This window comes from Tachyglossus aculeatus, chromosome X3 (assembly GCF_015852505.1).
Source record: "Tachyglossus aculeatus isolate mTacAcu1 chromosome X3, mTacAcu1.pri, whole genome shotgun sequence".
NCBI lineage: Eukaryota > Metazoa > Chordata > Mammalia > Monotremata > Tachyglossidae > Tachyglossus > Tachyglossus aculeatus.
Genome location: NC_052099.1, coordinates 14670983 through 14685908, shown reverse-complemented (window position 1 = coordinate 14685908; position 14926 = coordinate 14670983). Strand labels below are relative to the sequence as shown.

At 41.8% G+C, this 14926-nt stretch overlaps 1 protein-coding gene across 5 annotated transcripts in view; it reads left to right on the top strand.

The window, feature by feature from the left end:
• Window positions 1-14926, top strand: part of SLC24A2 (solute carrier family 24 member 2) — a 272635-nt gene that overhangs the window by 178078 nt on the left and 79631 nt on the right. For 3 of the 5 annotated variants that reach the window (XM_038770489.1, XM_038770491.1, XM_038770487.1), the window contains one exon: window positions 5787-5837. The exons of the other annotated variants lie outside the window; for them this stretch is intronic. In XM_038770489.1, coding sequence (XP_038626417.1) covers window positions 5787-5837 — 51 coding nt within the window. The remainder of the gene's footprint in view (window positions 1-5786; window positions 5838-14926) is intronic. 5 annotated transcript variants of the gene reach the window in all.

Below are 14926 nucleotides of genomic sequence, written 5' to 3'. Positions count from 1 at the left end.
TCTAAGTGCTGGGGGAGATACAGAGTAATCAGGTTGTCCCACGTGGGGCTCACAGTCTTCATCCTTATTTTACAGATGAGGTAACTGAGGCCCAGAGAAGTTAAGTGACTTGCCTGAAGTCACACAGCTGACAAGTGGTGGAGCCGGGATTAGAACCCACGAACTCTGACTCCCAAGCCCGGGCTCTTTCCACTGAGCCACGCTGTCCACATGTTTTGTTTTGTTGTCTGTCTCCCCCTTCTAGACTGTGAGCCCGTTGGTGGGTAGGGACCATCTTTCTATGTTGCCAACTTGTACTTTCCAAGCGCTTAGTACAGTGCTCTGCACACAGTAAGTGCTCAATAAATACGATTGAATGAATGAATGAAATCAAATTTCAGCTCATTCTGCCTCAACTTGGCATCAGATCCAAGCACATTTTCAATCAATCAATCAACCAATTAATCATATTTATTGAACATTTACTCTGCAGAGCACTGTACTAAGCACTTGGGAGAGTACAATATAACAGAATTATCTGCCCACAAGGATTTTACAGTCTAGAGGGGGGACAGACATTAAAATAAATTTTGTATATAAGCAGAAGTTCCATGGGGCTGAATGTGGGTAAATACAAATTCAAGTACAAGGTTGATGCAGAAGGGAGTATGAGAAGAGGAAATGAGGGCTTAGTTGGGAAAGGCCTCTTGAAGGAGATGTGAGTTTAATAAGGCTTTAATGGTGGGGAGAGTGGATATGAAGGGGAGGGAGTTCCAGGCCAGAGGCAGGATGTAGGTGAGGGGGTTGGTGGTAATATAGATGAGATCGAAGTACAGTGAGCAGATTGGCATTAGAGGATCAAAGTGAGCATTTTGGGTTGTAGTTGGAAATCAGTGAGGTAAGATAAGAGCGGGCAAGGAGATTGAGTGCTTTAAAGCCAATGGTAATGAGTTTCTGTTTGATGAGGAGGTGGATGGGCAATCACTGAAGGTTCTTGAGGAGTGGGGACATATCGACTGAATGGTTTTTGTAGAAAAATGGTGCAGGCAGCAGAGTGAAGTATGAACTGGAGTGGGGAGAGACAGGAGGGAGGGAGATCAGCAATGAGGCTGATGCAGTAGTCAAGGTGATATTAGGGTAAATCCTTGGATCAGCATGGTAGCAGTTTGGATGGAGAAGAAAAGGTAGATTATAGCAGTGTTGTAAAGAGGGAACAAACAAGATTTGGTGACAGATTGAATATGTGGATTGAATAAGAGAGATGAATGGAGGATGATGCCAAGATTAAGGGTTTGTGAGACAGGAAAGATAAGGGTGCTGTCTACAGTGATGGGAAAGTCAGGGAGAGGAGTGGGAAGATGAGGAGGTCTGATTTGGGCATGTTAAGTTTGAGGTGCCAACGGACATTGAAGTGGAGATGTCCTTAAATCAGAAGAAGATACAAGACTGTAGAGAAGGTGAGATCGGGGCTGGAGATGTAGATTTGGGAATCATCTGCATAGAAATGGTAGTTGAAATCATGGGAGCGAATGAGTTCTCTAAGGGAGTGGGTGTAGATGGAGAATAGGAGACCCAGAACTGTAACTGTAATGCTTCTGTTCTTAGCACTTGAAGTGTACCACACTGAATGGCTGTACAGTGCAAGCGCTTAGTACAGTGCTCTGCACACAGTCAATAAATACGACTGAATGAATGAATGGTTGTACTGAAAGTCTTAGGAAAGGTTGCAAGGAAACAGTGCCAAAAATAAGTCATAAATCAATCAATCAATCAACCAATGGTATTTACTGAGTGCTTACTGTGTGAAGAGCATGTACTAAGTGTTTGGGAGAGTGCAGTTCACCAGAGTTAGTAGACATGTTCCCTGCCCACAAGGAGCTTACAGTCTATAGTAAAGAGGAGCAGCATTGCTCAGTGGAAAGAGCCCGGGCTTTGGAGTCAAAGGTCATGGGTTCAAATCCCAGCTCCGCCAATTGTCAGCTGTGTGACTTTGGGCAAGTCACTTAATTCCTCTGGGCCTCAGTTCCCTCATCTGTAAAATGGGGATTAAGACTATGAGCCCCCTGTGGGACAACCTGATCACCTTGTAACCTCCCCAGCGCTTAGAACAGTGCTTTGCACATAGTAAGTACTTGATAAATGCCATTATTATTATTATAGTATGGACAGCCTGATCTAACATTAAGTATCTTTAAAAAAAAAGCAAAAAAACCTAATGTGCCTACATCAGAAAGTTTCTCTGTAGCATGCATTAATAGTTAATGAAAATAAGCAACAGCAAGCATCTTTGTTGTCAATTTGAAGATAATGGCTGTTGCTGCAGGTGTTCTATTTTTGTTTTTCACTGAACTTCCCTGGGGACTCAGCCCATCCTTCCCATACTCCTCCCACCTCCCTACCAGCAGCTTCACAGCAGCCATGAAGCAGCAGAGTTTCAGACTCCTCTCCCACAATCGTTCAGTGCCCTTGGCCCACCCATATCATTTCCACACATGTCTTAGGGTATTTTAGTGCAAAACATCTTCAGCTACAGTTCTGCGGCATGATTTTGGCATATCACAAGAGAGCAAGATAGTGTTGAAAGCATCAGAAAGCCATACTCAGTTTGTGTAATATGACATGAGACTAGAGTGCATATTTGTTCTTCTTCCACCCAAAGCAAGCATAATGAATTCAAATTGCAACCAAATCATAAACCTTCAATATTGTATACATTTATTCATTTCTAGTTAGTCTTGCACTGTGGGAGTTGCATGCCGTGAATGCACATCTCTACTGGGAGTACGGGAAAAGCAAGCAGTAGGGTTCAAAGCACAGGGGTCTAAAGTTAAATTGTCACTCTAAACTCCAATGCTTACCAAAACATTAAGTCTGAAATTTTGAGCCAGTCTCTGTATACCGACAAGTAGAGAAAGATGATTTCATTTATTTTTCTGATTTTCTTACTTTCTATATAATGAATGGGAGGCAAATTGAACTAGCAAAGAAAATTTGTGGGATGTTTAATTTCCGGTACTTGTTTTCAAGACTGGGTTGTTTTATACCATGTGTGTCCCAATTAATGGGAAGCATGCCTGTTGTTTTTATGAAAGTATTTGAAAATATAAGAATTATAAGCCTATCCAATGTCATTCTATGCCCTGAAAATCATGAGGCAGTAAAAATCTGTCATTGAGCAAGGGCCTGGGAGTTAGATTTGGATTCTGATCCTGGCTCCACCACTTGTCTGCTGTATGATCTTGGGCAAGTCACTTAACTTCTCTGTGCCTCAGTTACCTCATCTATAAAATGAGGATTAAGAGTGTGAGCCACACATGAAACATGGACTAGGTCCAAACAAATTAGCTTGTATCTACCCCAGCACTTAGTGCAGTTCCGAGCACATAGGTAAGCACTTAACAAATACCTTTTTTAAAAAAAAAAGACTGTGAAAACTTGATGTGATTTTTTTTTCCACAGAACCTGGTTTCATCTTAAGACACCCGTGTCTGTCCTCCAAGATGTAGTTTTAACAAAATAGAACTCATTCAATTGTATTTATTGAGTGCTTACTGTGTGCAGAGCACTGTACTAAGCACTTGGGAAGTACAAGTTGGCAACATATAGAGACGGTCCCTACCCAACAGCGGGCTCACAGTCTAGAAGGGGGAGACAGACAACAAAACATATTAACAAAATAAAATAAATAGAATATGTACAAGTAAAATAAATAGAGTAATAAATATGTACAAACATATATACATATATACAGGTGCTGTGGGGAGGGGAAGGAGGTAAGGCGGGGGGATGGGGAGGAGGAGAAGGGGGAGAGGAAGGAGGGGGCTCAGTCTGGGAAGGCCTCCTAACTGTGTGAACTGTGTGGATTCTTGCAGAATCACAAGCATATAATGATTGGAATTTTTTTTCTCCTTAATGCACCATTCATTTATTCATTCAGTCATATTTACTGAGAGCTTACTGTGCACAGAGCACTGTACTAAGCCCTTGGGAGAGTACAATACAACAATAAACAGGCACATTCCCTGCCCACAACGATCTTACAGTCCAGAGGGTGGGGACAAACCTCAATACAAATAAATTACAGACATGTACATAAGCACTGTGGGGCTGGGAGAGGGGAAGAATGAAGGGTGCAAGTCAGGGCGATGCAAAATAGAGTGGAAGAAGAGGAAAAGGGGAGCTTAGTCTGGGAATGCCTCTCGGAGTAAATCTGCCTTCAATACGTTTATGAAGTGGGGAGAGTAATTGTCTGTAAGATTTGAGGAGGGAGGGCGTTTCTGGATGTGGTTTAGGGGTCAGCAGCAAGATAGGTGAGATCGAGGTACAGCGAGAAGGTTAGCACTAGAGGAGAGGAGTGTGTGGTCTGGATTGTAGAAGGAGAGTAGTGAGGTAGGAGGGGACAAAGTGATGGAGTGCTTTAAAGCCAATGGTGAGGAGTTTTTGTTTGATGTGGAGGTGGATGGGCAACCCCTGGAGTTTTTTGAGGAGCGGGGTGACACTCAAGAGCAGGGTCCTCAATGTTTTCATAGAAAAATGACGCAGGCAGCAGAGTGAAGTATGGACTGGAGTGGGAAGAAACATGAGGCTGGAAGGTCGGTCAGCAAGGAGGCTGATGCAGTAATCCAGGCAGGATAGGATGAGCAATTGTTTTATTATTATCGTATAAAAATAGGTTTAAGGTGTCTGGTTCATACAAGGTAAAACTAAAAGCACATTCATGTACTGATGCTAATATACATCTATTTCATAAAGTAAAAAAAGAATATTGGACTAGAAGTTTCAAGTCATTTTATTGTCTCCTCTTACTGCCCCTCCCTTCTAGACTGTAAATTCATGGACAGGGATTATGTGTCTGCCAACTCTATTGTACTTTCCCACGTGCTTAGTACAGTGCTCTGCTCACAGTAAGCACTCAAGAAATTTGTCACCATCCATATTCTATAGTCCTTTTGCAGCCTGAATCCTTTTATACGCCTCACAGATGAAGATGAGGTTGCTTCTCTCTTTCTTCCTTCCCCACCAGCCATATCACTAGCAGTGACAGCTAGTGAGTCACTGCTATTTTAGTTACTATTTACAGCATGGTTGTCGTCTCTGGGAATTGTCTCCTTCTCTTGAGAACTCAACGTAGTACTTCGTGGCTCCTCTTGGTGTTGGCCATGTATAATATTTCATTTTTCTCTAAATGATTGTGTGCTCACTAAACTGGCTGGAAAGAGAAGGAAAACTCCTAAAATGGAGTTCTTTAGGCAAGCAAACCTGCCTCTTTCTCATCTGGTCATCCTGGCCCCAAGGAAGCCGAGAGCCAAGATACACGACCTGCTCTTGGATCCCTGAAGAGCCCTGGATGTCCAATTGCCCCCTGAGTGTCCCTTATGAAAAGATCACAGATCAGGCTGGGAGGGCCATTGCTTTGGAAAAATGTTTTCAACTGAGAAAAGCAATTTTAAACACGGAGAAAACTCTGTCTTCCTTTGTAAATATAAAAATACTAAAGGATATCCAATCCTTCCTCCCCCGCCCCTCCTTTGCAAAAAATGTGATTCTCTCTGGCATTCAATGTTTTAGGTGACCTTTCTGATTTCAGTGAGAAATTTTGCTATCTGCCATATAGCCTGTGTACATATACTTATATAGTTGTGTGTGTGTATATGTACACATACATGTATATATATATATATATATGTACACACATATATATATTACAACTTGACATCAAACAATAAACCTTATTCAATACATGTGAAAACTTTGATTACTTGAATTACTACTGGTTCCTTATCTTTGTGTCTTTTACTGTGATGTAGAGCTTGGATCATATGGAAAACTAAAATATTATGACACAATGACTGAAGAAGGTAAGAAGAATTTTAGAATTGTTTGCACTGACAATTTTGTTGCTTGTTTAAATTTATATTACCTTTTTTCCTTTTGCATGATTCAGTGGCATTGTAAATCTACTGTTATTCCCCCTCTGCATTTCTGTCCCAGCTTCTGCAGTGACGCTTCTTTTAAATTAGAGCCATGTAGTTCTGGGGATAATGATTTTGCTCAATCAAAGCGACCTCACATATATTTGTAAAGCAAGCACATGCAGAAAGCATCTGTGTTTTACAAATGCACACCGACTGCTTCTCAGGGTTCTTTGTTTCTTTATGCCCTCAGCAACATAATGCATTCTTTTTTCATGGTGCAGCCTCAAAGTCCAAGAAAAATATGATTTCTGCCGTCTTTGGTAACAAAACTAAACCAATTCAAAAACAGAAAGATTTCTATACTCAGTTCCTATACGACAGATATATAAACAGCTAGATATCAATGTCATCTCATTGTGGCATTGTGATTGTCATTTAGCATTTATTCAATCCCAGCTGAATGCCACATACTCTAAAAACACACTGTTAGGTACAGTACCAACAGAAGTGGAAATTTTGAAGTGGAATGGTTTGGTTACTTAATTGCATTTGGGAGGTCTGAAAACGATTTACATTTCTTCCAATTTTGCGATCATGTGAAAAGAAATAAGATGCACCCTGAGACTCAGTTTTGGAAAGGTGAGGGGAAATGAGCTAATTGTAAAGACAGAGGGCAGGAACTGCCCGAAATGTTAGGTGCTTCTCTGGATTCTTTTTGTTGCCATAGTTTGCGAGAGACTTGACACTTGCTTTGCATGCAGAAAGAGCAGCATCTAGCAATATTGACAAGCAGAGGCAGACTTACAGCCATCTCCTCGTGCCTGGTATTCTGGTTCCCTCCCTCACGAGACTGGTGGTGCACATTTCCATCTTCTTTGTCCCTTGTTTGCTTCAATTCCATATATAATCAATTAACCACGGTGGACACCTTCTTTGGCAGCAAGCTGCCATTAGGACTATGGATTTGTCACTCCTAGCCAGGCCAGACCATGCCTCCACCCTTTCACACCGAAGAAAAAGCGTATCTGCAGTGTACATGTGCCCATCGATGAGTGAGTGGAGAGAAAGAGTATCCATTTTAAAGGAATGGTTGTGTTCCAGTTTCTGTTCATCTTACCTAGTTTTTCAAATGGTCTCTTCTTGTTTTGTGTCTAGCAAGAAACTCTGAACTTGCCAAGGCACACTGGGTATATTGTCCTTGCCTTGTATTGTTATCTACCTCTATTTTCTGTCTTCTCTTTTAGGGGTTGGGTTGGAGTAGTTTACATTGTCTCCACCTAAACTGTTGGGTATACATTAACTCTTCTCTGTCTTTTCCCTTAGCCCCATAGTTTACTTTCTTCTCAACCAAATCCATTGCCTGTTTTCAATTTCACCCTCAATAGTAATAGTTGTAGTAATATTCACTAAGAGCAGCATTGCCTAGGGGATAGAACATGGGCCTGGGACTCAGGAGGACATGGGTTCTAATCCTGACCTCTGCCACTTGTCTGCCATGCAACCTTGGGCAAGTTACTCAATTTCCCTGTGCCTCAGTTACCTCTTCTGTAAAATGAGGATTAATATTATAAGCCTCATGTGGGATGTGGACTGTGTCTTATATCTACCCCAGCACTTAGTGCAGTGCCTGGCACAGAGTAAACACTTATTAAATACCATTGTAAAAAAAAAGTCCTGGGGAAGAAGGGAAAGAATACCTGAGTGGAAATTATACATAGGTCCTGCCCCATAAGGGGCTCATAATCTATAAATTTCAAGTGTGGAGATAAAATTAGCAACAGACCCCTAAGGAGACTTGGAACAATAAAATCCTAAAACAAAACAAAACCCAAGAACAAATACACAAACAAAAACCAAAAGCAGTGGGGTGCTGTGGCTGTGTCCTCCCCCACTTCTAGACTGTGAGCCCACTGTTGGGTAGGGACTGTCTCTATATGTTGCCAACTTGTACTTCCCAAGTACAGTGCTCTGCATACAGTAAGCGCTCAATAAATACGATTGAATGAATGAATGAATGAATTACAGACTCTTCATGGCTTAGAGTCCAAGAGTCACCACAGCTGCTACAGTGGCCACAGTCTTGCCGTACTTGCTCTCACACTCTTTACCTTTCCCACCACTCCCATTCCCTGCACATATGCTGATTGTGTTATTCGAAGGCAAAAGTCGGCATGCTCATGTTGCTTCCCCAGCAATACCCACCATTAAAAAAAGAAATAAATCACTATCAACTGCAGCATCTAAGTGCCCACTGTGTTCAAATCTCTGTACACAGCCCTTGGAAACGTACAGTAGATGTTAAAGACAGGTCCAGTCCTTACTACTGGACATAAATTTCTAAATACACAACAAGGAAAGGAGTATGAGTGATACTAATGATTCAAACACAGGTAAGCAATGTAACAAATACAGAAATAGCCAACTACAGGAATGCTAAGACTGATGAGAAGGATGTGTGACTAAAAAGATGGAGCTCAATCAAGGAATGCTTTTTGGAAGTGGTTTTTGGAGAGCATTGCAGGTGGAGAGGGATGTAGTGTAACAGAGGGAGGGAGCTGAGGGAGTTATATACAGGGGTTAGTTTGGTGGGGGGACAAAGAGCATAAATTGGGGTGTAGTAGGAGAAGAGAGTAAATAGGTAAGAGGGAGATTCCTGGAGGAGTGCCAAGAAACTCCAAAGATTAAGAGTCTTTGTTTAATGCAAGATGAAACAGGGAGTCATTGCAGGTTTCTGAGGATGGGAGTGATGAATTCTGAATGGTGTTTTCAAAGCACAGTATAAACAGTTGTATCTATATAGGATAGACTGAAAAGGGAGAATCCTGAGGTAGAGATTCCAGATAAGAAACTGTTACTTTAATCCAGTCAGGAGGCTCTGGAGCTTGAACTGAGGAAGGTTTCATGAGATGGAGAAGAAAAGGCAGATTCAAGAAATACTATACAGGAAGAATTGGCCAGAGTTAGGGATTGAAGGAATGGCATCTTAAACTCAGGTCGAGATGTCCCAGGGGCATCAGAGGCAGATGCATACAGGGGCATCTTCTATCAGAAATGATAGAAGATTACAAAGATGGTGACAGGACAGGGCTGGAGATATAGATTTAGAGGTCAACTGCATACTGGTGGCAGTCAAAACCATGTGAATGGATGAGCTCCCTGAGAGAATTACTGTACAGAGAAAATGGATATGCCTAACGAAACTCCCATAGTTAGCATGGGAGTTCAAAGATGAGTAGGACAGTTGGTCCATTGGAGACTTTGGTGAGCACAGTCTCAGTCTAATGGTGATGGAGAAAGCCAGATCGCAGGGGATTGAGAAAAGACATGTGAAAGAAAGGAAGTGGAGCAGTGGGTTTATACAACCCATTCTCAGTGTTTGGACAGGAATTGAAGCAGGAGATGTGGACAACTGGAGGATGTGATGGGAGCAAAGAATGGATTTTTCAGTATGGAAGACACTTGGCCTTCTTTGAAGGTTGCAAAGAAGGAACCAGAGGAGAGTGAGAGGTTGAAGATAAGCAATGAGAGGATGGAGGGTGGGAGCAAATATTTTTGTAAGGTGAGAGGGGATTGGGTCTAATGCACAGGTAGAGGGATTCAGTTTTAAGAGCAAGGGGGAAATCCCTTGGTGGGAGTCAGCTGGGAAGGACAAGAAGGTGGACCTGAGGAGACAAAATTAACCCTTGGGAAAAGTTTCATCTGATGGGTTCGATCTTGCCGATGTTATGTAACGTCAACTGGGGTTAAAGAGGAAGGAAGGTGATACAAAGATGAAATGCATCCCATAGATCTTGCTCATGCCCAGTGATACTGCAAAGTCCTTTGAAGAGTATAGAAATCTCTCAAAACAAAAAGAAAAATCAGAAAATGATTAAATGTCTCACGTCCAGACTCCATAAATATGGAAAATTTAAGTTATCTAGACTTGCAGAACCCCAGGCTCAATAAATATAGGTGGGCTTCTTGAAGTCACCCCAAGTTTTGAGGACCTGGCCTCCAGGGACCCCAGGCTCTCTGCAGCAACAAGAAAGCAGCAGAAGGTTCACTAAATTCAGCCTTGCTCTTTATGCTTTTACATTACTATTTCAGACACCTCAGTGATCCCTTCTGAAAATAGACTCAGTTAAATAAAATTCCTATATGTCTCAGGCCATACATTCTGGATAATTGACGGCCTACCATTTTTGAACTCAAATCATGTCATGTAGACTATATATGTAAGAAGTGTGCTTCTAAAACTCAAAAATTAATAACAAAACCCTTAAATTTTTTAAAAAAAATTGAACCTTTCATGGAACTCTTCAACTGAGATTTACACCTTTTTATCATTTAAAAAATAGGAACTGTATTTAAAAAATGATACTTCTAACAACTGCAGTGTAGAATATAACCTTTGGGAAATATGGCCTTCCATTTCAGGCATTATGCCACAATTTCAGAAACATCAGTATCCCTCAGGTAATGTTTTATTGATATTGCCCTCAAAACTAGTTATTATAAAGAATATTTTTCCAGAAGAAAATCTTCATTGCATATGATGCAAACTAGTTATAACAAAGCAATGATTTTATTTTAAAGTGTGCCAAGTAAAAAACTGAATCTTCTCTGTAAAACTTGGAGATTCAATCAAACAAGGTTGATTTTTCAAAATGTAAAGAATGATATAATTCTGAACAATTGTTTTAATAAAACCTTATTTATGACATGAGGAGCCGGCATTTAAAATTGTTATTTGGGCGGGGGGGGGGTTACTTCTTTGGGCTTTCTGGGTCCTAGTTGAGGGGGCGTGGCTCCAAGGAAAAATTTAGTTGGCTCTGTGGGACCAAATGAGGACTGGGAAATCAATTTTGTCCCTTTCACCTGCAAATAGAATAAAACAAAGATTTTTGCTTGCACACCGTAGCTGTCCAGATGATAACAATTTCAATCACCTGGATTAGTAGCTAAAACTTTAACACTTTGTCTGATAGGAGTGATACCAAATTCCTTAGTGGCATGTGAAACAGATGACAGAAGAAGCAGCATGGCTCAGTGGAAAGAGCATGGGCTTTTGGAGTCAGAGGTGATGGGTTCAAATCCCAGCTCCACCAATTGTCAGCTGTGAGACTTTGGGCACGTCACTTAACTTCTCTGTGCCTCAGTTACCTCATCTGTAAAATAGGGATTAAGACTGTGAGCCCCCTGTGGGTCAACCTGATCACCTTGTAACATCCCCAGCGCTTAGAACAGTGCTTTGCACATAGTAAGCGCTTAATAAATGCCATCATTACTATTATGACAGTAGTCTACGGTCTGCTTTGGGGAAAAGGCAGTAAAATAAAAATTAACTATGGTATTTGTTAAGCATTTACTATGTGCCAGGCACTGTACTAAGCCCTGGGGTGGACACAAGAAAATTAGGTTGGGCATGGTCCCTGTCCCACGTGGGGCTCAGTCTCAATCCCCATTTTACAGATGAGGGAACTGAGGCCCAGAGAAGTGAAGTAAATTGTCCAAGGTCACACAGCAGACAAGTGCCAAAGCCAGGATTAGAACCCATGACCTTCTGACTCCCAGGCTCATGCTAAATTGTATAGAACTGTTTAAAGGGTATAGAAAATAGTCAGTCATGTTGGGATTCCCCCTAACTCTTTATTTCCTTTTTTCCCATTGAAACAATGGTTGACCCATTGCATTACTGACAATACAAGGGCTTTCAAGAAGGTACCCATTGCATTGTAACAAGAATTACTATATGTTCTAGCCTCTTGCCTGTTAATGGTTCTCTTGTGGGTGATTTGGCCTGTTTTAGGGATATTTAGAGAGATGACTCCTCATCAGAGTTTGACAAGATCTCTTGTTATGCTGGTTCTTCTAGTTCTGCTGAAGTGAAGAATTCAGTCACTTGAGCATAGTTTGAGTTAATCCCACTGAGTCTGAGATTTTCAGGAGTTCCTAAGAATTTTGTTAATTACAGCTGAACATGTCCCATTGATCTGAGGGGCTTCCCAGTATTTGACATGATCCCCCAACTGACTGTCACCTTACTTCAAATTCCATTTCTGTTTTTGCTCCTGTTATTCTTCTTGGTCTCATTCTTATTACTGCTCAGTAACCCACCACCTACTGGTAAACTAGACCATATCCTTCTTCCCATTAGTACCTGTCCTGGGGATCCCATTGATCACTGGTATATTATGGTAAACAACTATAAAATGGGATTGAAATACCTGTTCTCCCTCCTGTTTAGACTAGGAGCCCCGTGTGGGACAGGGACTATGTCCAACCAGATTAACTCGCATTTATCCCAGTGCTTAGAATGGTGCTTGAAATGTTGTAAGCGCCTAGCAATTACCATTAAAAAAAAATTCCCAGGTGACAACCTTTTTGTGCACTAGATTATAAGCTCCTTGTGGGGAGGGAACGTGTCTAACAAATCTGTTGTTTTGTAGTTTCCCCAGTGTATAGTACAGTGCTCTGTAAAGAGTAAGTGTTCAATGAATGCATTGACAGAGTGATTGATTAATATGACCCGAACTTTGGGCTCACACTGGCCTTTTCATTCATTCATTCAATCATTCATTCAATCATATTTATTGAGCACTTACTGTGTGCAGAGCACTGTACTAAGCGCTTGGAAAGTACAAGTTGGCAGCATATAGAGACGGTCCCTACCCAACAACGGGCTCACAGTCTAGAAGGGGGAGACAGATAACAAAACAAAACATGTGGACAGGTGTCAGGTCATCAGAACAAATAGAAATAAAGCTAGATCCACATCATTAACAAAATAAATAGAATAGTAAATATATACAAGTAAAATAAATAGAGTGATAAATCTGTAATAATAATAATGTTGGTATTTGTTAAGTGCTTACTATGTGCAAAGCACTGTTCTAAGCACTGGGGTAGATACAAGGTAATCAAATTGTCCCACGAGGGGCTCACAGTCTTCATCCCCATTTTACAGATGAGGGAACTGAGGCCCAGAGAAGTGAAGTGCCTTGCCCAAAGTCACACAGCTGACAAGTGGAGGAGCCGGGATTTGAACCCACGGCCTCTGACTCCAAAGCCCGGGCTCTCTCCACTCAGCCATGTTGCTTCCCATGAAGCAAACATATATACAAACATATATACAGGTGCTGTAGGGAGGGGAAGGAGGGGGGATGGGGAGGAGGAGAGGAAAAAGGGGGCTTAGTCTGGGAAGGCCTCTTGGAGGAGGTGAGCTCTCAGTAGGGCTTTGAAGAGAGCTATCTTGGTGGATGTGCAGAGGGAGGGTATTCCAGGCCAGGGGGAGGATGTGGGCTGGGGGTCGATGGCAGGATGGGTGAGAATGAGGTACAGTGGGAGGTTAGCGGCAGAGGAGTGGAGGGTGCGGGCAGGGCTGTAGAAGGAGAGAAGGGAGGTGAGGTAGGAGGGGGCAAGGTGATGGAGAGCCTTGAAGCCGAGAGTGAGGACTTTTTGCTTGATGTGTAGGTTGACTGGCAGCCACAGGAGATTTTTGAGGAGGGGAGTAACATGTCCATAGCATTTCTGCACAAAGATGATCCAGGCAGCAGTGTGAAGTATAGACTGAAGTGGGGAGAGACAGAAGGATGGCAGATCAGAGAGGAGGCTGATACAGTAATCCATTCGGGATAGGATGAGAGATTGGACCAGCAAGGTTGCGGTTTGGATGGAGAGGAAAGGGCGGATCTTGGCGATGTTGCGGAGGTGAGACTGGCAGGTTTTGGTGACGGATTGGATGTGGGGGTGAACGAGAGAGCGGAGTCAATGATGACACCAAGGTTGTGGGCTTGTGAGATGGGAAGGATGGTAGTGCCATCTACAGTGACAGGAAAGTCAGGGAGAGGGCAGGGTTTGGGAGGGAAGATAAGGAGTTCAGTCTACACATGCACTCATGTGCGAATTACATTATTATTGGTATCTTCTTAGAATATGAAGGGAAAATATATACATAAACAAATATATATATATGCATATATAAAATAATCCAATAATGCTTTACTGAAGAGTCCCCCATCAAACATATTCTTCATCCAGTCCTTAAATGGCCGGATCAAATTTAACCATCAATGCATTCGTCTGTGGACATTTAAGGCTAAATCTGCTATGTCTTTGCAATTCACCTTACAGCAGCTGCTTGGAAGTCCTATTTTCATTTATTCTCTTCTCCCTTCCCACCTTGTTAGCCTTGCCTCAATACTGGTGCTGTGACTGAATTCCAGGACCTCATTATTGGTAATCTTGTCCTGCTCTTTAATATTGAGTGGTTCAAGAGTGAACCTGGTGAAAGTTTTTAAGAAGCTGGATGCGTGTTCTGTAGGTAGTTCAGGTCTCACAGCCATTTTAAAAGTTAGAAATCACTAAAGAAATATAGATCTTTAATTTGGTGAGAAGCTGAAAACCTCATTTTTTCAAACTTTATCCCAAGAGCCATACTGGCCTCTGTAGTTCTATTTAATACTTCTTTGTCTATCTGTGCATCACCAGAGAGTGTAATAGTATTTATTTAGTGCCTACTTTGTGTAATGCACTGGACTAAGCACTTGGAAAATCAATCAATGGCATTGAATGTGCAGAGCACTGCACTAAGCACTTGAAAAAGTACAATACAACAGAGTTGGTAGACAGTTCCTGATGGACTGGAGTTGGTGTTTTGGGGGGGGGGCAGGGAGAGAGAGAGAGAGAGAGAGAGAGAGAGAGAGAGAGAGGGAGAGAGATCTCACAGGCAAAGAGAAATTCCTAGGAGAAATCAGATATAATCTATGTATATCTGATTGTTACTACAGATTTAACACTGGCTCTTGCTTGAGCTCTTTGTTGTTATGATGCTTCTGAACTGTCAATCAGAGCTAAATCCTTAGCAATGCATGTTTTGGGGATATATGAGGTACCTTTCCCTGAATAATTGGCCAATCTCAGAAAAAGCAGCATCAATTATTTTGCATGGGGTACAGTATCATTTCCGTGCTTGATCATTTTCTTGTGTAATGACCATGGTTCAGCAAACATATACAATTATGAAAGAAATAACTAACTTTCACATAGAA